General features: G+C 37.8%; 1 protein-coding gene across 3 annotated transcripts; it reads right to left on the bottom strand.

Annotated features, from left to right (window-relative positions):
* Positions 1–1904: 1904 nt before the first annotated feature.
* ptbp2a (polypyrimidine tract binding protein 2a) lies at positions 1905–23522 on the bottom strand. 3 transcript variants are annotated; one of them, XM_073864307.1, is made up of 14 exons: positions 23417–23522; positions 17666–17693; positions 15262–15331; positions 12631–12815; positions 12399–12539; positions 12196–12318; positions 11946–12056; positions 11504–11714; positions 9163–9278; positions 6438–6471; positions 4359–4451; positions 3739–3955; positions 3588–3665; positions 1905–3488 (listed from the first exon to the last, which is right to left on the bottom strand). In XM_073864307.1, the coding sequence occupies exons 3-14, from the start codon at positions 15299–15301 to the stop codon at positions 3359–3361; spliced, it is 1479 nt and encodes a 492-aa protein (XP_073720408.1). In that variant the 5' UTR covers positions 15302–15331; positions 17666–17693; positions 23417–23522; the 3' UTR covers positions 1905–3358. The 3 variants fall into 3 exon arrangements, with proteins under 3 accessions (XP_073720408.1, XP_055038169.1, XP_055038168.1); XM_055182194.2 differs by lacking the exon at positions 23417–23522 and adding an exon at positions 19667–19822 and having other exon boundaries at positions 11516–11714; XM_055182193.2 differs by lacking the exon at positions 23417–23522 and adding an exon at positions 19667–19822.
* Between the last annotated feature and the right edge of the window lie 2437 nt (positions 23523–25959).

Consider the following 25959-nt stretch of genomic DNA (forward strand, 5'->3'; position numbering starts at 1 on the left):
TGTCAGAACAGACGCATAACGTCTCGCAGCGCCGCCCCGTGTACCGGCATATATCCGTTTTGTATTAGGCGCCATCTAATGTCCAGGGTGTGAAATTGCACCCCACTCGGCTCAGCGCCAGTAAAATTCGTTTGGGTGTGAAAGCAGAAAAACGTGACGTTAAACGCCGACGATAAACGCGCACGAAAAACGTCCCGGTGTGTAAAGACCTTAAGTATCACAGCTAAAAAGCGCTTGGCTGAAAAAACAGCCGTGTTTCAAAGTTTGGTGTGCACATCCTTAGACATACAAATTTTGCACATATTTTCATTTGCACTACTACCCGCCCGCGCGGAGTTAATTATCCGCCCGCGGCCCCGCCCGTGAATTTTAGGAATGTCACAATCCACCCGTTGGAGACACTTTTATGCGGGTACCCGACCCGTTGCAGGACTCTGGTCTCATTTATCATTTTGGGTTCTAAAAGGGCACTCGTGGGCAGTGTTGGGGGTAACGCATTACAAGTAACTTGCATTACGTAATAATATTGTTTTTCTGAAAATGTACACATTAATATTTTAGTTACTTTTTTAAAAAGTAATGTGAGTTACTTTTCAGTTTAATTCATTTGAATAAAAAAAATGATGTACTGAATTAAACTGAACTTATACCACGGGTCTGTTGAATGCTGAATTGTGATTGGCTGAGAAATGTTCAGTGGGTATGCATTAATTTCTGATAATTGCACACCTAACTTGTCAAATGTTTTAAAAATAGGCACCAGAGCAATGTTTGTGGTAACCGTGGTATAAGAGGAATAATTGACTCCGGTCCTTTGAATTATTTTAAAATATTGCACACCCGCGGTGTAACGGCACGACGCGATTGCACTATGGGTGTACATTATTTTCTTATAATTCAACGGCCCGTGGTCAATTATTCCTAGTTTAAGTCAGAAACAGAAATGGCGGGGCATAACTTAACATTTTTGCGATGGAAATGCAGTTTCTGAAAAATAAACTTCTTTGGCACAAAAGCACCTGCAAAGCCTGAAAGAGATCAAGCCTCAGCCAAGTAAGAAAAAGTAACTTAAAAGTAACGTAAGCATTACTTTCCATGAGAAGTAACACAATTAGTTACTTTTTAGGGGAGTAACTTAATATTGTAATGCATTACGTTTAAAAGTAACTTTCCCCAACACTGCTCGTGGGTGCCCCCTTTTTGGTCGATATGCTCCCTTGATGCACACATTCCCTGAGCACATGTGAGCTTTACAGCAAATTTCTTCACGACAGTCAAAGCTGCATCACATCACGAAAGCGCATATATGTTGGATAACCGGAGTGTTTAGGGTGCCATTTGAAAAAGATCCTCGATCTGCTTGTTTGGTGCGCACTGAGCAATTGCCCCATAGTTGGTTTTAAACCGAATTAATTATATTACCTTTAATTAAATTAAAGGTAAAGGTACATATAAATATGCACTTATAGCCCAACACAGCTTTCTACGTCACTGTAAAGGGGATCGCACACCGGCCGCGCCAGTTTGTTAAGTTACTGGTAAATAATTTCAACTTGTTTACAAGTGGTCAACTATTCTAGTCAAAAACTAAAAAATAGTAGGTCCAATTTGAATAAACTTGCATGGTTTTTTTTTACAGTGTGGAGATAATAGCACCGTGCATTTAATAGCATTATGCATAAGGGCCGAAAAACTAACAGATAATAATTACCGCTAACGTGCATTACACCATGTATTCTGTATTCTTTTATATTTTGCTTATGTCTGTAGTTTCTTTACTAATACACGTTTGCAGTAAAGCTGCTATATACAAAGCGTACAGCATTATCTGAGTATTCTGTTCCCTCTTCATGTTTATGTCATGGACTGTCAAAGCAACATATACAAGTACTCATGTCTACATCTTGTTGTGTATGTATACATCTGTGTATTTATTGTATGGCTTTATTACTACATCCAAAGTACAGTACGTGATCTATAAAAAGCTTAAACTTCAATTGAATGAACATGATACAGCATCAAACCTGAGAGAGCAAAACTGCTATAGAATTGAAAAGCAAAGCAGATGTATTATGAATCAAAGGATTTACAGGGTGACATACTGCATTAACACTTTAACAAGATGTTCCCACAACATTGCTTCACATTTATTCAGTCAAAAGCTAAAAGCTTCGTCTTTCTGAAAAGTTTGTCACCAAAAAGAGATCGGGTGTCAGATGTGAAATCAAAGGAACAAACAGAAGACAAAGAGAGAAAAAGAGAAAGAATGTGAAACTTCCGAAGCGTTTATTGAGCATGCTACAGGTAAAAATGCAAGGACAACCAAATCAAACCTTTCAGTTTTTGTTTAAAAAAAAATTATTTTAATTGTGCCTCATCAAAAGTATTCTGAATCATACATTCTTAAAAATGTAACAAAAAGAGGTACGGGTCACGTAAGCCCCCCTTTAAAATTCTTTTTAAGGAAGTCTTGGCAGAGCAGGTAGGAAAGGGAAGGCTGACCATTTTTTCACAATATCCTCTCATAAGGCAAAAAAAGACATCTGGGACCTGCTCTTTAATTTTGAGGGGTAAATTAAGACTATAGGCACACAAAACTTTGGTCCTTTCCCAAATCACACTATGAATGATGGAAGCCTCTGCCAATATATACTTAAAAAACGATCCTCTGAATTACCAATGCAAATCTGTTATAAACCTGTGCAGGACAAAAACGAATAAACAGGAAAAACGGGCAGGATTTTTTTTTTTACAGCTGGGAGTAAAGGAGCAGAAGGAACAATTATAACATAAAACAAGAAATTTCACCCACCATTTATTCCTCTCAAAGTTCAGCTGGATTGTTGGCTCTCTGAGGTGACCACCGACGTACTTACAATTCACGAGATTTCACCAAATAAGATTTGTACAAATAAAAAAGGAAAAACTGAAGTAACTTTTGAAAGGCTATCACACACTATACACATCAGACACGAGGAAAAATAATTTGAGTTTCTGTCCTAACAAAACTTTACAGTGTAATATTCTCTCCCTCGCAGCCTCTGCAGTCGACGGGCTTGCGTTGAGGAATTGACAATCTGAATTAAGTATGAAAAGATTTATGAAGGTTTTGTAAGGCACATTCTTCTGCTTGTCGTAGCGGTTCAGACTTTACGCCGAAAGATCCATCCCACCACTGAAAAGAATAGCAGATGTGTCCCACCCAAGGCAAAGTGACGAGGGGTTACCAACAGTTTTATTCTTCTTTAAACATTTTCTTGTGGAATGGTCGAGAAAATTTGGGGGAAAACTCAAATTGTGGTCCCCAGTATACGTTTAACAGTCAACAGGTAGTGCTAGAAAATTGGGAGCTGGACCTTCAGATGGTTGATTTGGAGAAGGAGACCTTTAGGTGGTGGTTATTACCCATGTTGTAATTATGCAGGTCAATTAAGCATTGAATGGCTTCCTCGATGGTGGTCATCTGAATGAGAGCCATTTTGTGATCTCTGCAGACGAAATAGCGATTAGGCACAAAAAGACATTTTACCTCAGTAGGTTATCAGTAGCTTAAAATCATTCAAGACCATAAACGCTCACAGACTTACTGGAAAAATTTGAAAGCTTTCACAGTGCCACCGGAGTTGGAGAACAGGACTCTGAGGTCATCTTCGGTTATGTCTTGCCTTCAAACACGACAGAAAAATTGCTTAGCTCCCGGCCGACTGACACAAAGATTGACAAGACGGCTTTACTCACGGGATGTTTGACAGATGCAGCGTTGCAGACGGAGGAAAGATGTTCTGGAAGTTCTTGGAGCCGGGTTTTTTGAAACGATGCAACGGAGAGTTTGTGAAGTCTTTGGTGAGACCCTGGTCGTCTAAACCGTCCCTCGGTAACTGTACCGTCTGGTGCTTCGACATCGTAACTCGGATGATCTTCGAATACATTTTCTGACCGTTCAAATGGCTCATAGCTGACAGATATCCATACAAATAAGCCAGAAAAATTTGTAATGAAAGTAGTAACATATCATGATTCATAATATTAAGATTAAATTTGCCATCTATATTAAAACAAAAACATTCCCTTAAAGGCAGAGTGCATGATCTTTGAAAAACACTTTGGAAAAGGGATTCGGGCCGACTACCAAAACACTTGTAGCCAATCAGCAGTAAGGTGCGTGTCTACTAACCGACATTGTAGATTGGGTTGAGTATGTGTGGGGCGGGTCTATCAAATGAAGGTCCAGATTCGTGTTTGTTTAGGTGATTTCAAATGTCAAAATTGGCTTTCAGAGATCATGCACGCCGCCTTTAAACTTTATTAATTTAACAACAAATCCTTCTTAGTTATTGCAAGACAATGTGAAGCCTTACCAAGCTGAGCTTGATTTATATCAGCCATCTGAATCAGTGCACTGTCCTTCTTATTAAAGAGAATCTTTACACGCTGCACGTCACCATAAACACCTGCGAACAGAACAGCCAACAGCAAGAAGAAAGAGAGAGAAAGCAAAAATAGGACAGAGGGACGTGTGAGACTCTGAGAGTGAAAGACAGACTGACAGAAGTTATATTGAAATAGAGAGAACTAATAACAATCCGACAAAAAAAAAAAAAAAAAAAAAAAACGTAGACCCGGCCATACCCTCAAATTTAACTTATGAAACTCAGATGGAACAAAAAAAATTGCAACTAAACCGAAAGATCACATGCATTAAAACAACAAAACAAATCAACAAATTAAAGGCAGAAATAAAATAAATATAAGCAAAAGACTTGCACTGTAAAAGCAAGTTGATGGAAATTATTTAAAGTCAATATGAAACGCCCACTTTTGTGTCTTTTCACCTGGATGTTGAGGCTGAACATCAAGTTTACAATCAATAAAATATGTGTTTTGTTTTGTGTAAACTTGAAATCAAAAGTTTTATTAGAAAGCAAAATATATGAAAGAGTTTTTAGCTTTTTTGTATTAAAGGGACACTCCACTTTTTTTTACCACTTTTAGCATAACTTAGCACAATCCACCGAATCTGATTAGGCCATTAGCATCACGCTAAAAAAATAACGACGGAAAATAAAAAGTTGAGATTTTCTAGATAGATATGGCTAGGAACCATACCCCCACTCTGGCGTAACAATCAAGGACCCTGCCGCTGCAACATGGCTGCAGCAGGCGTAGTAATATTATGCACTGCCTGAAAATAGTCCCCTTAGTAACTTTTAATGGCAGGGGACTGCGTAATATCATTGCGCCTGCTGCAGCCATGCCACAGCAACAAAGTCCCTGACCACCACGCCAGAACGAGAATACAGTTCCCAGCCATATCCATCCAGAAAATCGCAACTTTTATTTTCTGTCGGTCTTAGTACAAAATGTAACTACAGAAGAGTCAAGTTTTAAATAGGAAAAATATCGGAAAAAAGATTTTTTTTGCGCGATGCAAATGTTCTCATCAGATTCAATGAATTATGCTAAGCTATGCTAAAATGGTACCACAGAGATCAGCTCAATGGATTCCAAAACAATAAAAATCAAATGTTTAACTCTGGGGGAGCTGGAAAATGAGGCTATTTTCAAAAAAGTGGAATGTCCCTTTAATGCGTTACATTTGCATAAATTTTGCATTTAGACATGAGAATTTAAAACTCGCAGTCTCTCAACGCCAATACGAATCACAATTTTCGACATCTTTCTACACTTCAGCTTTTAATCAGATTTTAAGCTGTAAGGTAAAATAAATCCCACTGGCGATCAGTGTTGGGGGTAACGCATTACAAGTAAAGTGCATTACATAATAATATTACTTTTCTGAAGTAACGAGTAAAGTAACGCATTAGTTTTTAAAATGTACATTCATATTTCAGTTACTTTTTTCAAAAAGTAATGCAAGTTACTTTTATGTAACTTGTTAGTCACATTATGCACTCTATGCGTACACGCCTTGTGTGGGAACAGTTTGTCAAAAACTAAGCCGGCTAAGAGCTCGACATTTTTGTGATGAAATATGCAATTTCTGAGTGCAGAACTTTTCAATCATAAAACACTTGCAAACCTGAAAAAGATCAAGCCTCACCCAAGAAAAAGTAACGCAAAAGTAACGTAAGCATTACTTTCCATGAAAAGTAACTAAGTAACGCAATTAGTTACTTTTTTGGGGGAGTAACTTTATATTGTAATGCATTACTTTTAAAAGTAACTTTCCCCAACACTGCTGCCGATATTTCCTGTTTGAGTGGAAATTACGTCGATGCATCTAACAAAGCTGTGCATTTCAAGCCAGCATAGTGGGTTTTTGAAATAATGTAAACATTACCTTTATAAAAGTCAAACCATAGGTACTAAGAATGAATATCAGGCAAGTCATTTTTTCATTTCACATTAACTTTAAATAAAAACAAAACTAACAATAATAAAAAGCAAACAGAAAGGTAAAGCTAACAAGAACATACCGAAGAGGGTAAACAGACTGTGGGTCGTAATCATCTTTAGAAGGAGAGAAGAGCAAGCGGACAGAGAGAAGAGTCGAGGAAGAGCGGAGATGAACAGATCATCCATAACGGAGGGTGGTTTCCCGCAGAATGGTGAAGTGGTCATGGATTCATGGATCGGGGCAGTTAATTGAGGGGATCCGAGGTTTGGTTCGATCAAATAAAAAACAGGGTGTGTTTGAAAGAAAAGGTATAAAAACAAACAAAAAAGATGGGGAAAGGGGGGAGAGAGTGTGTGTGTAAACAAAAATGAGGAAAGAAGAGGCAAATGCAGAATATAAATAAAGGAGGGACAAAAAATATAATACAGGTCAGTACACAGGAAATGCAGGAGTTTGGTATAAGAATGGCTGCTTTATGCATTACTACATTATATAAGCAAATAACTGTGCCAAATGTAGTTACCCAGTACCAGGGTAAGGATACATTCATAACCAAAATAAAGAGGAACATCTGATAATGAACAATGATTTGAAGATTAGCAGCGTTATGGAGTTTTAAAGAGGCATGCAGAAAGAGTTTAAAGATCAGAGGTTGAAAACATCACAGTTTCAAGAGATTCGTTCACAGTTGAAATGTGGAGGTGTGGACATGAAAAACAACATTTGAATGTTTTGGTGTGAACACAGAACATCACATTTGAGCTTACAGTGAACATTAAATATTTGTTGGTTTAATCAGATGGAAAGGGTGGCATCACATCCACCATTTATTAACTTTCAGAGATAGAGAGAGAGAAAGAGAGAGAGACTGAAAGGAGAGAAATGAGGAGCTCAGATGCAAAAGCCGCTAATCGCCACATTCGTCAAAATGGTATTAACTGATTGCTCATCAAATACTTTGGCTTCTTAATCCTGGCCTCAGGCAATTCAGAAATACTATTTGTTGTAAGAATCTGTTAAACCCTGAATTGAAGTTGTCTAAAGTGTACAGATGAAAACGGTTTGCAAAAATGATGGTGGATTACATTCAAACTTGTGTCCCTTGTGAGTACTTGGACCTGAATACAACCCAAATGTGGCAGTCGCATGGATCACAGCGCCCCCCTAATGTGTGGTTCAGTTTCTTCATTTTTACATTCGGACTTTCATCATTTGCAATGTTTCTAGTTGCATCTTTAGTGATTTTGTAACCGTTTACTGTCTTGTCCAAATAAGTGGATTTTCTTTTTTGCCCAAAAAAGCTTGCATTTACTTACTGTGCGTTCACACCAAACGTGGAAGAGGTGGCAATCGTGAGTGATGTACATGTTAAGTCAAGCAAAGACGCGAAATAGGCATCCTGGGGCGCGGTAAGTCTAAATGGTGCAGCGTGATTGTTGCAAAACGCACTGCGCGGATGGCGAGTTAAAATATCTGAACTTTGGCGGATATTCGCGCAGCGTTAACCAATCAAGAGCTTTCTCTAGTAGTGATTACAAGATGCGAGCAAAGTCGCAGAAGACCCTCCCATGAGGCGAATTTCCACGTGAATGTCTCAATGAACTAGAATTTCACGCGCAAATGAAACAAGTGAACTCAAAATGTTCAAGCGTCCATGTACGTGTGAATAGCGCATTTTTGCCGCGTCTGGTGTGAATGCACAGTTAGAAGGTTTGCAGCGAAAGACAGCCAAATTAGTCAAATACCAATGAAATTACAAAAGTGACATTTGTGAAAATAAGGCATTTCAGTTACAAACCAATAACCTTTTCATTGCCATCAAAGTGAAATTACTGAACCTAAACATAAGTGCCTAATAACAAATGCTCACTTACAAAATGTCAGATGCACTTAGAGGGTTTTGCATCTGAACTCCTCAAATATTGTAAAAAAGGATGAGAAGTGAAAGCTTTATGGTGTACAAAATGGGTTTAAGAAAGTTGAGTTGTCACAAGGAAATGCCCAGGTCATATTTCACCTCATATAAAGTATATATTTTGTTAAAATGTACAAAAATGTTTTTATAGTAATATAACACCAATATTACGCAGTATTTTCTGGCTTTATGCAATATAGTTTTTTTCCTTTTCAAAGTGGAATATGATCTGGATCTTTCTTCACACACTCTATAAATGTGTTTCCAGTTAAAGACTGAATCTTTAGGAATCTATAGTCCCTGCAACATTTACATGTACAGTACTGGGCAAAAGACGTAAGCCACCATATCCCAGAATTAGATTGGTTTTTGCAATATTATAGTGATCATATATAATTGTTTCTCAGTCTCTTTAATAAAAATACATCCAGAATATACAGGAAATGTGTATATGGTATTAAAAACTGTATAAAAAAATGTAAACTGATGTGTCAAGTTTTTATGGTAAACTCCTCTTTCACTTGAGCAATGGCAGGAAACTGCAGGACCTAAATGAAATTAAATCATAATTTGTAATTTTAAAGAAATTAGTCTTTTTACTTCATTCTGCTCAAGCTGTGTTTAGTGCCAAGAGAGGTCACACTTAACACCAACGATGCCTAAAGAAGAAATTTAGTCCTGAAAATTATTTTTTTATACATATTTCCTGTATTTAAATAAAATAGATTGAAAAATAAATATGGATGGACATTAAAACTTCAAACACAACAATTCTGGTGGTGGTGGCCTAGGACTTTTGCACAGTACTGTAGTTCACATATATGGGGCACAGCATGATAAAACAGAACTACAAGACAAATGTGACAGATGATATTTACAGTATACTGACCTCTTCATTTAAATTACTGACAAGCAGCACCCCGCTGGCCCCTGAATGACCAGACAAAGCGACTCTACCAGCTGCGGCTGCTGCAGCGGCGGCTGCGCTCAGCGGGCTCAGGGCTCCTGCAAACAGACACGCCGTCAGATCACACAACCTGCACCAAAACAACTTCTCAAGATTTGTATTTATATACTGTATATGCATTTTATCCAAAGAAACTTACAATGTATTAAGGCAAAGATCTTATTAGTTGATGCATAACCTGAGTGTCGAACCCCTGATCTTGGCATTGCTAGGTTCACTGTTTAAGCTACAGGAATGCTGTAGTTATAACGCATGGCACTGAAACAGCATAAAAATCATTGAATACCATGAATAGTAGCCTAAATTAGGGCCGGGCAGTATATCGAGTTTTGGTGATAAACTGCTTTGGTGATAACCAACAAGATAAGTTTCTAACAAACTGAATTGCTCAGTGGTAGAGCATTGCGTTAGCAGCACAAAGGTCAGGGGTTAAAACCTAGAAAACTCACATAAGCCCTTTTCACACAGACATTACGGACAATACGTGGAAAATGCATCTGAGATTTGTCCGGGATCATTTGATTTTTGGTTCATTCACACTGCCAATGATTTTCCAGAATCTGTGTGTGCATTCACGCGGATGCCGTAAACACAAGTGACGTGTTTAAAGACCTCCATTTTAAAGAGCTGAATGAAATATTTTGTTGCGATGACTCGCGGGCATTTTTGTTTATTATAAGCTCATGTGAGTTTCAGCGCGGATAGTGACGAGCTCCCTGATCTCTGCTTCAGTCCAGTTTGCAGACATTTCTCGTTGTGAATAGGGCTGGATATAAATGCAGATGTTCCAGATTGATTCGATTTCGATTCAAAAGCTATCAAAACTATTCAATTTCGATTCTTGGGTCGATTCTTAATTCAACTCAATAAATATAGATTATATAGAATATTATATTATATTAGAATATATTAGAATATAGACTGAATAAATGAATGACAGGCTCGCCTCTCGCTCCTTGGTAACATCGCGCAAGGCAAAAAAGAGGGCGACATCTAGTGGAGAAGACTAGAAATTAGATTAACGTTAATCTTATGTTCAATGTTTACGGAAATAAATATGGGGGAAAAAACGATTCGTGGCCTTTGAGAATCGATTTTTCGAATCGTTTCGACCACGTAAAAAAACGATTAAACGATTAAAAAAAATTTTTTTTTTTGCCCAGTCCTACTTGTGAATGTTAATCTGCATGTAAATCCCTCATTTTAAAGAGCTGAACCATAACTTCATTGTTGCGATGACACATGCGTGTCCTCACTAAGGAACGCCCCTCACGGCATTGTTTTTGCGTCTTGTTCACACAGAAGGATTATGGGAGCGATCCCAGAACATATACGGGACGTGTTTGCGTTCACAAAGAAGCCTGTCTGCCAATTTTATGGGTATTTTTTGGGACAAAAGTGCTGTGTGAATGAGGTTATACTGATAAAAATTGTATACCTTCTGTAAGTCGCTTTGGATAAAAGCATATGCATAAATGTAAATATAACAAATGAATTGATCTATGACACCAAAAAAGACTTCAGTTTGGGATAACTTGTTTAGAGACCTTAATAATCCCTAACTTAACAAAAAGAGCTAATAGTAAAGTAGGCAGAAACAACGTCACTCAAACACAAAACACAGTGACATCAACAAAACCAGAAGCGTTTTAGAAGAAAATACAACAGAAAAGGGCCAAACAAACCTGCTGAAACCCAGGAGCTCTGGTTAACATTAAGCACGGGTAGTTAATTTCCATTGGTACAACAGAGCACATAATTGCTAAATCTGTTTGGTGAAAAATGAGATGTCCCCAATCAGCCCATGTCTGTTTCAGCAGCGATAGCCAATAACAGCTGAAGTACACATTACTTCTTTATCCTGATGCGAGCGGGAGCAGGTTAGATGACGTGGGATTTTAAAACCTAATAATTTTAATCCTTATATCAATAAAATACCTGCTTGATTACGTAGCAGGGGAAATGTCAAATTGCATTTTAAATTAAGAGGCCTTATGAGCAGATCTCCGAGAAAAGGTCAGCGAAGGCACTCGGAGACGCGGGCCTATGTGACATTTTACAGTACTTAAGAGACATTCCAATTATATTCTGTCTTTTATAAACACAGCTTTCTATTTTCATTTTCGTACCGTGTGTGAGAATCAATGACGCTGATTAAACTACTGTCCTTGTTTAGTGGCACTCAAAACAATCACAATGACGATGAGCAAAAACAAAACAAGCAGAAACGGATGACACAAAATAGATAGAAAGAGTGAGATACCTGGGATCTTACCGAGCAGGGAGCTGGAGTCTTTACCCAAAACAGTGGCCACAGAAAGATCCACAGCGGGCTGCCCGTCTCCAGCAGGAAGCTCTGGCCTGGTGTAGTCTCTGCTCTTGTCATTGTTGTACTTCACATTCAGATTGACGAGTTTTGAGTAGTCTATGCGAAGGGTACAGCAGGCATTGTATATATTCTGACCATCTAGAGCCTAGAAAAAAGACAGAGAGATAGAAAGATAGCAAGATAGATAGATAGATAGATAGAGAAGAACGTGGCATCTTTGCCCAAAGTATACTTCAGGTTTTACATATACGCTGGCCGCTGAGTGTTTACTCGCTGTGGTCTTATGTATATTTTATGGCTGTACACATACGGTAATGTATCCATAAAAAGCGAAGTATACTTCGGACTTGAAAAGATGGCGCTACGAATAACCCACCACTTTAGCTTGTTGTGCAGTGGCTGGATCATTGAACTGCAACAGGGCCTGAAATTGATTGTTCTTGGTAAACGTGATGATTTTCATGACGGTGCCGAACTTTGAAAAGATCTATTGACAGAGAAAGCAGAGCATTGAGGAGCTATCAACAGAGGAAAAAAGACATTCAAGAATTAACACAACAGATCAACAAGACGTCATCCAATAGTAAAGCTTGAATTTAAGTGTAAAGCTATGTAGTGTCCCCCACCTGCTGTAACACATCAAGGGTGACGGGGTAAAACATGTTATCGATGATTATCCTCAGTACTGGACTGGTGGGTGAACCTCCACCATCACTAGAGTTGGACCCTGACGTGGAAGTCCCACCTGACTGGAAAAACAAGTTGGGTTATAAAACAGGGTTATACTAAATAGACCCTCATGGCCTATTTAGTTAGAAAACAACGTTACCTGGTTTGAATTGTCGGTTTTGAGTTCTTTGTGATTGGAGTACTGGATATATACAGGCATGCTGCGGACGTGAGGCGTGACAGCGGAATAATAATTGACCATCGTCATGGCAGCTTCCTCCGTGCTCAGCTCCAAAAACGCCTGAAGATTAAGACAACGTGCGAGACATTAACACAAATTTAAATTGTCTCTCATGACACACCGAATTAGGGTCGGGTACAGGATCACGCACCTGGTTTTTGCCTTTTAGCGTGAGGATATTGGTGACCTTTCCGAAAGGAAGCCCCAGGGCGATGATCTCGGTTTCTGAGACATCGTTGGGTAGCTTTCTGATGTGAAGAACGCGAGATGGTGGAGAACTGCCGACTCTGTCTTCGACACGAAGCTTTTTGCTGTCGCTGCCGTTGGATGTTGCATCTGGGAAAGGGATTTTATAAAAACATTACAGAGGAACACAAAGGGATTCCTAGAGGCGAACTTAAACCTTAATACCAACATAATACTGCAAAGACTGTGATACTGGCAAAAAACATAAATAAAAACAATAAAAACTAAAAAATTGGTCTAAAGATGGGTAAGGAGGGCTTAAGAATGTTGCTATGGATGTGATATTTTTAGTCAAAAAATTAAAATATAAGCTTAATTTCTCAGAAAATTTATTTATTACCAATATATTGAACCATACGTTTATATACCATCCGAGTCTAGACATCAGAATATTTTAGATAAGGGAAATATGTGTGTTATAAATGTGACAAGTTTTGGTAGACAATATACTTTGTACATTTTAATTTACAGAATTCCTACAAACCAGAAGAAATAATATCCAACAAATGGAGAAGTGACAAACAATATTTATTTCATTTTAATTTTTTGACGCATTTATGATGAAGAAACATTATGGATGTGACATTTCTCTGTTATGGATGTGACGATACTGAAAGTTGCACTTACCTAACTATGGAAAATTATTTGAAATTTTTTTTGAAAACTTTAACAGAGACCTTGCATTGGTATTTCACCCACCAAATATTGACATCTAAGATATCAATACAGTTAATAGGGCTGTCACAATGATTAAATAATCTCATCGCGATTGATTTCGGATCACCGCAATGATTGCACATTTCTCTAAAAAACACAAGGGGGAGCTACAGCGCCTGTATAAACGAGACAGTATCACAGGGCTATTCAAATCTTACCCTGGAGGGCCGGAGCACTGCATAGTTTAGCTCCAACCCTGATCAAACACACCTGATTAAGCTAATCAAGGTCTTCATGATCACTAGACAATAAAAGGTGGGTATGTTTGATTAGGGTTGGAGCTAAACTCTGTAGTGCTCTGGCCCTCCAAGGTAAGATTTGAATAGCACTGCTGTATCAGATGGTGCTCCTTAACTTACAATGTAATGCGATACATTGCAAAGCCATTTAATACAGTAGAAACAACAGCATTTAAAGAAATGCTGCAAAACTTTGATAGGCAGTATGAACGGGTTAAACATACATTTCCAAAACAGCAATTCCAAATTTAGGGAAGTGAAAGATGCTATTCTTAAGAATCTGTAATGCTGCGTTCACACCAGCCGCGGTAGAGGCGTCAAGTGCAAGTGATTTCAATGTTATGTCAACGTAAAGACGCGCGTCTGGAGGTCTCGCGGCGCGAATGAGGCATTTAGCGCAGCGCGGTACACGTGATTCCGCCTCATTGGCGCATCTAGTTCCCGGGAATGCCACGGGAAACGCGAGAGTTGAAAAATCGGAACTTTGGCGGAAAAACGCGCCACATTAACCAATCAGGAGCTTGCTTTAGTAGTAACGTGATTACAGTAAGCGAGCGGAGTCGCAGAAGCCCCTACCATGAGGCGAATTTCCACGTGAATGTCTCAATTACTAGAATTTTACGCGCAAATGAAGCAAGTGCACTCAAAATGTTCAAGCGTCCAACTACGCACGGTAGACACGAATTTGACTCTCAAACGCGTCTGGTGTGAACCCACGGTAAGGAATTGATTTTTTGCAGCCACTACAGACATGTGGTCCAGTATTAATACGACCTTAGTAGGACTTGCTACATATTTATTATTTAAGGCCTGTTCTGGTATAGTCAAGTTTATTTTGATTGCATTTTTATTTTCTGTCATTTTTTTTAGACACTTTATTGTGTTGAAAGATATATTCATTAAATAATTACTTTTAAAGGAACACTATGTAAGAAATTTATATCAAATTAATCATAAAATGGCCCTGATATGTCACTAGACATTAAGAAATCCTTTTCATTTCAAATACTTATATCACTGACAACAGTGGTCCGGCCAGGATATTGTCATTTAAAAAGTGGAGTTGCAGCCCTCAACTGATGTTTATGTTTATGTTGTCATGTTGTGTATTGGCCACCAGTTGTGTGATTGCAGTACCAGTTTTAGCCACAAGTTTTGTGATTGCAGTACCAGTTTTGGCCACAATCCTACATACCGTTCCTTTAAAGATGAGTATTAATATTTACTGCCAGGTAAACCCTACAAAAGATTTAATTTAAATAATCACAATGATGTGTAAGAATTATTTCATGAACAAAAAAATTACAATTAAATGTCAAAACCCTAAAACAGGCAATTAATCGTCACAATTTATTAGACAATTAACCGTCAGCCAAATTTCATAACCGTGACAGCCCTAACGGTTAAAAACATTCAGTAAAAGCTTTGACATTTGCATGGAAAGCATACATCTACTTTGTTTAAAAAGACCTATTAAGATAATTTCTTAAAGGAACCCTTGAAACTATTGGTGGAGACGGTTGGATAAGTTGCACATAAGCACTGGGTTGCGTGGGGGTTTATGGAGGTTTTGGACTCACCACTGATGCCGCTCAACCCCGAACTGGAGCTGTTATACATGCTGCCGGACAGAAGCTCATCTGATCCTCTCTGTGGAGACGAACAAAGAGACCATGAAAGATGCAATACTGCCCTCCAATAAAGATGTTACCCCTTCAACCAAACAATGATATACAGCTCTCTGCAGACAGCTTAAAGAATCAAAGCGCATAAAACGCACAACCACACGGCCCTTTCTTTCACCGTTATTTTTCTCGATTGTTTCTTTAATCTTGTTGAGTCTAAGATGTCAGACGCTGTCATCTCGTTCAGTGATGCCCACGTTCCCCGAAGGGCCCTGGCAGACTGTTGGGGCAATCGGGCCGCCAGTCGAAGTGCAGCTAAAAGTGACAAATGAGATGGCAGGCAAATGGCAAGGCAAACCTTTTTAATAGGACGGTGTGTGCCACAAAAATTCTGCCGAATTGTTCTTTATGGACGGCGCTTTTACGGCGCCAATAAACTCAAAGTTGAACTAGCCTTCTGGTCATCTAGGCAAACAAAAAATAAAGGAAATGGAAACTTGAAGAATGCAGAGGCCTTAACAGACAAGTCCCAGCATCAAAACCCATTACAAAAGGAAAGGGAAAAACTCAAAAACATCAAATTTATCGCAACAAGATTAAATGCTTCTTTTTTGACCCCGTTTCCCAGAAAGGCCAGTTAACGTTGTTTCCCGAGGAGGAAAATTCTGTTGTTGAAGAACAAACCGAGTTAAAAGGCCTGTGTTCAGAAGGCATCTTTGAAAAAGAACAAGTTCTTTTCTAACTATCCCAGACATAAACTGCCCCCATTCAATTACTACCACCCTAATTTTATGAAAAGCGGAGATAGAGACCTATAACAGCCCTGTATCTAACATATAGGGGACAATTCTACATTTCCTCACAACACTTATTTCAATGACAAAGAATCAGCAACATAATATCCGAAAATACACTTAAATGGGATGGCAATTCTTTGTCTATTCTGAAACAAATTATGTTCGCATTACCCAGGGCTTTTTGTCTTTTTCTTGGGGCCTTGACGGCACAAAATACTTAAATAAGTAAAAAAAGACAATGAATGCTAAACCCTATGACGACAAATTATGTTCCTGACAACAAGCCTACAAAGTACATATTGTACATTTAAAACGAGGTGACAAAAGTGGCTAAGGAAACGCGTAACCTACATCTAACACATCTGCCAACACAGTGACAAAGAAAAACAAATGTGAGACCCTGGACCACAAAACCAGTCACACCTGTCAATTGGTGTATGGTTTGTTAGGATAGGACAATATCTGGCCAAGATACAACTATTTGAAAATCTGGAATCTGAGGGTGCAAAAAACGAAATATTGAGAAGTTGCCTTTAAAGTCCAAATGAAGTCCAACACATATTACTAATGAAAAATACATTTTGTATATACTTACTTATGGTAGGAAATTTATAATCTTTGCTTAATATCTTAATGACTTTTGGCATAAAATACAGTAATTTTGACCTATACAATGTCTTGTTGGCTATTGCTACAAAATATACTAGTGCGACTGGTTTTGTGGGCGATGGTCACATATGCATAAATCAAAAGACTAAACATATATAAAAATTCTGTTTGATGTCAGCATTAAAGTTACCATCCAACAGCATTCCTTTAGCTTTCAGTGATGTTTGGTCAACATTAAAAAACAAACCAGAGCTTAACAATAAGGATTTTAGTACTCTAACGCCAAAATTTCGGAAACAGTTTTATGATATACATTTATACACTGTGGCACGAACACAATAACAATTCCAATTGTTGCTAATATGCAAGTGTTTTTCAACCCATCCTAACAAATGCTAACAAGATTTTAAAAAGTCTTTTAAAATTTCAACAAAACCTCAAATCTAGAAAGGGGTTCGCCTCAGTGGCCACACTAGTACACCAGCCAAACGTTTAAATTTAGCTATTAAATACATTTGTAAATAAAAAAAATAGGGCTGCACGATAGATCACATGCAATTGTCATGCGCATCTCATCAGTAAAGCCGATTCCTTGATTAGTAGTAAATCGCATCACCTGCTTTCAGATGAAGTGGCAATTACTACACAAAGTCGTAGTTATGGCCGCTCCATCTGAAAGCAGGTGATGGCGATTTACAGGACAATTGCAGGCGATTTATTGTGCAGCCCTAATAAAAATGAATTAGCGATAACTAATGCTGGGCAATATTGACCAAATGTCATCACTTAACAAACTCTGCTTATGCATGCATTTATAGTGACGTATGCTGTACCATACCGTGTTGCTTTTGTAAGACGGCTGAAGCACTGCAACATCCATCATGAGATTACTACCGTATATCCATCGGACTACATAATCATAAAAACCCAAGAAAATGAAATACAGTGCTCACCTTTACGCCAACTGCAATATCACCAATGCTGTTGAAACAAAAAGGGATATAAACAGTCAAACAGATTTTCAGATTCGGTCAGACAGAAATTTACATCCAATAATAAAAATAAAAAAGCAGAGCAACAAATCCTGCAGAAATCAGCAGTAACAACATAAACAAGCGGCTGTCGCGGTCCGCACATAACTTCCGGTAAACTCCGCTAATTATAAATAACAACAAAGTACTTTAAATGTAGTTGATTTATATAACAAGCAAAAAACAACACATAGATTACCTAGGAAACCAAAACATTTGTTATTTTCGACGAGGCATTTGTTCAAGAGATCAATTTAGTAACTAGTCAGACCATTGAAAAAAGGAACCGGAAGTAAAGTTCGGATCCAGAGGTGTATCACGTGCGTCCGATGAAACCATCTATATAATGCCCAAAAACGATGTATAGGTAGGAAGCTTAAGCCCGGGAAGGAGCTAAGAATAGTCTATTTTACACAGAACGTACACGCATGGTCAACCACACAGCCAAGTTGTTTATTTGTCTCGTACATCTAAACAGACGTTCAACGCATGCGCATTGCGACAAAATGCAATGCATCTCCAAGGCTACATTATACTACATTCTCCTGCAGACGCATGCGCTATTATACATACAATGTATGTGGGGTTTCAAAAATCCGGCGGTGCACATACAGTAAGCTCGCCCTTATCCGATGACGAAAACTGCGTCATGCGCACTGTAAACAAACCCAGCGTTAAAAAAAATAGACCATATTTTACCCTTTAGCTAAGTGGTTCCCAAACTTTTTCAGCGTGCGGCCCCCCTTGTGTACGGTGCATTCCTTCGCGGCCCTCCAAAGAAAATTTATGACAAAAAACTGTTCTAAAACTCAAAATTTTATTAAAAAAAACATTAAAGTATACAAAAAAGTAGTGCTTTTGGTTAGTAGCCTTATTTTTTTAGGTTTAATTACAGAATTCATGATGAATTAATGTATTTTATAAAACTGGGGCCCCCCTGGCACCATCTTGCGGCCCCCAGTTTGAAAACCACTGCTTTAGCTCACTAAACATCCAAGATAAACTTGAATGCCTCTCTGGAATATTGTTTACGTAGGTAGCTCAGTACGTTTTAAAACGATGATCAAAAATGTTGCCTAGGTGAAATGTTTTGAGAATATGATGTCCACAAAACTGCAGTCTACATAGACGGCTCATTTGGAGAATTATATTTGGCCAGTCTGTAGGGTGAGGTTATAAGGTTTAAAGGGCATAGTCAAATGCCCAAGAAATGCTGTCTAGGTAGGCAGCATACCATGTTTAAAGTCTATGCTGCCTAGACAGATTGCTTACTAGAGTTTGAAACACAGTCCAGATCAGACTGAATCAAGTAGTCAGATGATATATCCTGTACTATTTAATTTGTTTTTATATGTATTTTTTTGTGATAACGCGGAATGGGGTTTAATAATAACAAATCATTTACAAAAAATATATTACTATGAGAAACTCTCGCTTTATTTGCAGATATCAAAGCTAGAGAACTGCTAACAAAGGAAACGCACATATAAACTAAAAAAAACTCACCAACAGAGAAAAGTTTCTATTTTAATAACATTTCAGGACATTAGTATGTCGATTTAAACTGCAAGGCTAAACTTGTGGCTCGCGTTGTTTACGTTGTGCTGGAAACGTGCGCAAACAAATACAGCTAACAGTTAACTGTTAGCGTAGCACCTCTGCTAACTCTCGTTTGCTTGTTCAGTCGCATTTTAAGTTATTTCATTGTGATTAATCCATTTTGCTCCAACTCAATACATTATATGAAAACACCACAACTATACTATCAAAGTATGGTTTATAAACGTGCATATTTGCTGAAGTGTTCAAGCGCTAGCGTGTTAGCAGCGGTAGCATTTAAACAAGTGAGAATAAACTCGTACACCTCACAATTGAATGGTTATTTTATAGAAGTGAATGAATGAAGAGTGTTGCAATGCTCACCCGTCCATTGCTGGCGATATTTGATTAAAAAAATAATAAACCCGCTGTACAGTGTGTATGTGTTATTCCTTCTCTGTTGCTCAGTCACACAAACACACACACATCAGAGACAAAATGGAGGCGGGAACTTTGTGAGAGAGCACGCACATGCACACTACTGCAAACTCGATGACTGGCATCTACTGTAATACAAACCCGTAATACACTTAGCCTACAGTTAAGTGAAGTTACAGCAAGGCACTTGTACTTTACTTGTGCAATAAAATCAATGTGTATATAAAATATAGGCCTACATGTTATGTGCAATACATTTCATATTTGCTATCTGTGATTTTGTATACCTAGCCTTGTGTAAGTGTTTATTGACAATTGTGTATTTTTATGATTCTTTTTTTATTTGTGATATCTGTTTTAAAGGAACAGTATGTAAGAAATTTATATCAATTAATCAAAAAATGGCCCTGATTTGTCACTAGACATTAAGAAATTATTTTCATTTCAAATACTTATATCACTGACAACAGTGGTCTGGCCAGGATATTGTCATTTAAAAAGTGAAGCAGCCCTCAACTGATATTTATGTTGTGATGTTGTGTTGGCCACCAGTTGTGTGATTGCAGTACCAGTTTTGGCCACAATCCTACATACTGTTCCTTTAAAGGAAAACACCACCGTTTTAATATTTTACTATGTTCTTACCTCAACTTAGACGAATTAATACATACCTATCTTTTTTCAATGCGTGCACTTAATCTTTGTACAGCACCTTGTGAATGTGTTAGCATTTAGCCTAGCCCCATTCATTCCTTAGGATCCAAACAGGGATGAATTTAGTAGCCACCAAACACTTCCATGTTTTCCCTTTTTAAAGACTGTTACATGAGTAGTTAAACAAGTATGGAGGCAAAAAATAAAATGTGGCAATTTTTTAAGCGGATAAAAAAATGAAAAATTGCAGCACTTTGACCTCTGACCCAGTAACATCATCACTCTTGTGATCTCCGCCCCTCGCTCAAACTTCTCTCAATATTACTGCACCTCAAGGTCGAAGTGCTGCAAACTAAGTGCTCTTCATACAATATAGTTCTCATTTTTCATCTGCTTAAAAAATCGCCACGTTTAATTTTGTGCCACCATACTTACTTGTGGAACTACTAACGTATCACGTCTTTAAATGGGGAAAACATGTAAGTGTTTGGTGGCTTTTAGATTCATCCGTGTTTGGATCCTAAGGTATGAACGGGCTAAGCTAAATTCTAATTCTGCGTTTACACCAGCCGCGGTAGAGGCTGCAAAAACACGTAATTTGCGCGTAGTTGGATGCTTGAATTTGAGTTCACTCGCTTTATTCTCGCGTGAAAGCCGCGCGTAAAATTCTAGTCATTCGAGAAATTTGCGTCATTGGAGGGGCTTCTGCGACTCCGCACACTCCGCTTGCTTCCTGTAATCACGTCACTACTACAGCAAGGTCCTGATTGGTTAACGTGGCGCGGAAATACGCCGAAGTTCAGATTTTTGAACTTACGCGTTTCCCGCGGCAACGCTCAATTCGCGCGGAACGGTGAATGTTGATTGTGCATTTATCGAGAGAGTTACCGGTTTGTATTTGATCACCTTACTATAGCGGGAAAATAGTTTAAAAAATGTCTGGAATGCCGCGGTCGATGAACGTCACGTGACTCAAAAGTGAAATGTGTATTTAAAACTTACCAGGTTGCCCAATGTCCTCACTGACACTCTTCCAAGCAAGGTCCTTTTTATTCCTGTCTTCATAGAAATAAGAACTTGTGTCGTGTAGCCCGGGGTGACTGCTCACGGACAATATCAAGCGTTCCTTCATGTTGAATGAGTGACTCCGTGCAGGGCTGCCGCCACAGCATCAAGCAGGCTCCTGATTGGTTAATGCGGCGCGAAAATCCGCCAAAGTTCAAATCTTTCAACTTCAAATTCGCGTCAAATGCAAAATGCACAAAAAGCACCATTCACACGTACCGCGCCAGATGCTCAATTCACGGCATTCGCGCCATACTGCGGCTCGCTAAATGCCTCATTCGCGCCACAAGACCTCCAGACGCGCGTCAATGCGTCTTCACATTGAAATCTCTCGAGCTTGACGCCTCTACCGCGGCTGGTGTAAACGCAGCATAACACCTTCACAACACACTGTACAAAGATTAAGTGCACGCATTGAAAAAAGATAGGTATGTATTAATTCATCTAAGTTTAGGTAATAACATAGTAAAATAATGAAAAACGGTGGTGTTTTCCTTTAATGTGTCTGTCATTTGTGCTCTGGAATTGTCTGACTGTAACCAAAAAATCCATTGCAATAAAAGTTTGTTCGTTCATTCATTAACTCACTCATTCATCTACACATAATAACTAAAGATCATCTAATACTGAAAGACCTGCAATCCGTACAACCCTGCATGGTGAAAGTCAGTAAGTCATAAGTTAATGCTATACTATACAAGAGAGACGAACTTAATGTGTAAAAAGGTCCGGTAATGTCAACAGTGCATAAAAATGTAGTTGATATAGTTGTTGCTCTCATTAAACAAAATTAAGGATAAATGTAAATATAATTACCTAGCTTAATTAAAATTATTATGCATAATGCTATTAACATTTAACAAGTCAGACAAACCCGCTGTAGCAGGCGGTTAGATATCATTGACTGTGACAGACTTACATAATGGTATTTTGGCTCCATGCTTGATGCCCCAGGTGAAATTAAAGTCTAACAGCTTATCTTAAAGAACCTGGGATTTAATTAAAAATGACATTTCCCCAAACACTCGGGTCTAGTTTTGCTTCTGAGACTGCCATGTTGGAATTAGATTCTGGGATTCCTCTGAGCAAAGAGGAAATAAGAAAACTGTCAGCTGATCGCCAGATCTCAACCGGTTATCATACGCTTCTTGGTGCTGAAGACAGTCTCTGACATATAGTCTTAGCTGATATAAAGCGAGTAACATTACATTTAGCAAGAATCAATGACATGAGTAAATATTTAAATGCCAGACACATTGATATGCATGTCTATATCGTTGTTGTGTTTTAGTTATACTGGTTTAGCTGTTTTGATCTATCACTTACACGTTTAATGTCCTCTTTCAGTTAACAATAACAGAGGCAGGCAGATTATCATATAAAATAATTTCACAGACAATCTGTTTGTTTTCTTGTTTACAGCACTTTTACTATTAAAGGCCTTCTAAAGGATTTAAGGCAGATAACGTTATATAAAGTTTATACTTTGTGTAAAGCACAAATTTCATATAAAAGTTTTCTGAGCTGTAAATTGTCTAAATTGCACTTTTAACAGTAGGAATACTTTTAAGGCAGACTTTTGGCTATGATACAATTTCTGTTGGTGGAGTTAGCTCAATAGATACTGTAGATTACATCACTTTTATGGTATACTGTCTATGACATAAGCCGGTAAAAGGTTCATCACAATAAGGTCACCAAACCCCAGTTTGAAAACATGAATTGATTTTTTAAATATTGATGTATAAATATATACTATTAATATAAGTACTTCGTTTTTTATACTACAGACGCATTACAGAGATTTTCCAACACAGTGGTGTCATTCTTATATAGTCAGGAGCAGGGACGTGCACAGACATTTTGAGGGGCAGGGCCCGGTTGCATAAAGCACCTTAAGTTTTTCCCTTAAGTATGGCACTTTATTTTGTGCATAAAACTGTTAATATAAGAATGCTTTCTTCCTCACACACTTACCGGCCTGCCTGCAATCATGCACATCGCGTCTCGTTCAGGCTGAGATTTGGCGCTTCTTACAAGCGCGAATGCAGCATACACGAGTAAAGACAAGACCAATCATAAAGCGAAGTAGGTTAAAGAGGCGGGACTTAGGAAAGGTAAAGCCAATCATATTAGCGATGTGAGTTTTGGAGGCGGGACTCATCGTTAACCGTTTGTGTACCACAAATAGCGCTATTTTTCTTTTTATAAGAGTTTAAATGTCATTTAAATGATTCTTGAATAAATTCATGTTAAATTAAATAAGTAACAAGTAATAGTGTGTACAATAATTATGTATATATAAATATACACACATGCATGTATAATTTGAAGAAAAAAATATGTATATATTAAGTATTTATATTTATATATAATACAAATTATATACAAATATACATATGTGTACACGTGTAAAAATTTCTTAAATATATGCATGCATGTGTGTGCATTTATCTATACAAAGTTATTAAACACATTTCACACACATATATGATCTAAACAAAAACTTTTATTCTGCTATAGATTAATCACGATTAATCGTTATGCATCCCTAATTCAGACCAATCACAAAATACAGATTAGCTGGCCAATCAAGGACACAGAGCTTTTCAAATTCGTGCATTTCAGGAAGAGAGTGAAATCAGGAGCTATAAAAATGTACAGTATGTGGTAAATAATGTTTTTTAACCATAAACCACACGAACGCATTGTATTTTACCAAATACACAAAATAACGTTTTTTAGCACTTTAATGTACTTATGATTAATAAATATCCTTATGCATTTGACTTTGTCTTCCTATGGATTTGTTTGGTAGAGCATTGCATTAGCAGTGCAAAGGTCATGGGTTCGATTCCAAGAAACACACACATTTCTAAAATGTTTCCTTATAATGCATCGTAATTTGCTTGTAAAAGTGTCTGTCAAATCCGTAAATGTAAGCATAATTCTGATTTACAGGTTTAGTTGATAATTTATTTGGACCAGACATAATTGGCTTAGCCAATGACGTGGCTTTGGGATGGGATTACCTCCAATTGATTGGGTTAGACTAAACTACTCAAAAAACTACCCAAGACTGAGAAAATAACCCAATTATATGACCCAAAAGGCTCAACCCAGCATTTGAGTACAAAAAAATAACCTAGCATTTTTTAAGATTGTTTTTTTCTCAGGTTATTTGTCAATGATGCCTGTAAATAGTGTTGTATTTATTAGTCATTGTCTGATGTGTCTTGCTCAAATGTCCTATATGTTGTCTTAGTATGACACAGTGTGTTTGTATGTTTGTGCACTATAAAGGTTGGGAACACTGTTTTGTGTCTCCTTCCATCGGGGAGAAAAATTACAATAAAAATACTCAAATTACAATTTTTCCAATTGGAATAAAGAGAAATGACACACTTCATATTTAGTCCTGATCGTAGTGGTCATACTGGGGAGAATTTACACTTAATAAGATGTTCAGAAAGCGTTCTGCAGAAATGCTCATTATTACACTGAATTATATTTGCATGTAGCTCAGGAATACTAAATCAGATTTACATAAATATGATTTACAAACTCTAAAGCAAACTCAGATCGCAGTCCAATCAATCGTGTGTAAATTCCCCCTTTTTTTTAACCGTTTTGAATAAGCATGATCTATATGGGCTTCAATTAAAAGACTAATCTATAAAAAAAATTATGAACGACAAGTTTATGGATTAATAGATTTAATAGAGCTTTCAACCAATCTCAACATGACTACTAACACAGGCCATTCTATATTAATGACAGCATGATGCCTGCCATTTTCTTTAATTACCAAAGCAGCACTGCTCCTGCAATATTAAAACCTTTCATCGATTTCCATTTTTCTACATACGTGTCTTTGGTTCTTACCTGTTTACTGAATACAGGCCCGCCATCTCAGTCTAGCTGTGCAGAATCAATGTCCTCCTGATGGGGGAAAAACCCGCTAGAGTTCCAATTTAGCACTGTATTGAAAATCTCAATGCCGTCATTCAGAGGGGTCAAACACGTCACCACGGCTGTTTGTTCGAAACGTTCGATCATACTTTGTTTCTTACAGAGCACTCTAGAAATGAATAGCGGTGCTGAGTGCACTATTAACCAGTAGAATTGAACACCATGCAGGTGACCTCTAATATGTTTGTTTTTTTCTGACCTTTCTTACATTTGTATACTTTTTTTCATACAATGATATGCAATAAAATATATAATCATAATAAATAAATATGCACAATATTTCTAATTATTGACTGTCGAGGCGGTCCAGTCACAAAAACCTAGCAGCTTTGTTGCCTACACAGTTTAATCATGCCAGATCTCATACTGTGGGGGAGACATGCAGGACAACTAACATGGGCTATTAGGCAATATGCATGTTGATATCTATATTCGGCATTTGTGATGAATACATACATAACCCGTATTAAAAATATGTACATATATTTCAGCTCAATGGTTTGTGTGGTTGGGCAATATTGTTGAAATTACCTCACATTAGTATCTTC

The sequence above is a fragment of the Misgurnus anguillicaudatus genome, chromosome 25 (genome assembly GCF_027580225.2).
Source record: "Misgurnus anguillicaudatus chromosome 25, ASM2758022v2, whole genome shotgun sequence".
Taxonomy (NCBI): domain Eukaryota; kingdom Metazoa; phylum Chordata; class Actinopteri; order Cypriniformes; family Cobitidae; genus Misgurnus; species Misgurnus anguillicaudatus.

What these genes read in the sequence shown, in the direction of transcription:
- ptbp2a (XM_055182193.2), bottom strand. An exon ending in ATATTGCAGTTGGCGTAAAG is followed by an intron (nt 15,332 to 17,665) that starts GTGAGCACTGTA and finishes TCGTCTCCACAG; the next exon opens with AGAGGATCAGATGAGCTTCT. An exon ending in CTGCACAACAAGCTAAAGTG is followed by an intron (nt 11,715 to 11,945) that starts GTGGGTTATTCG and finishes TCTTTTTTCTAG; the next exon opens with GCTCTAGATGGTCAGAATAT.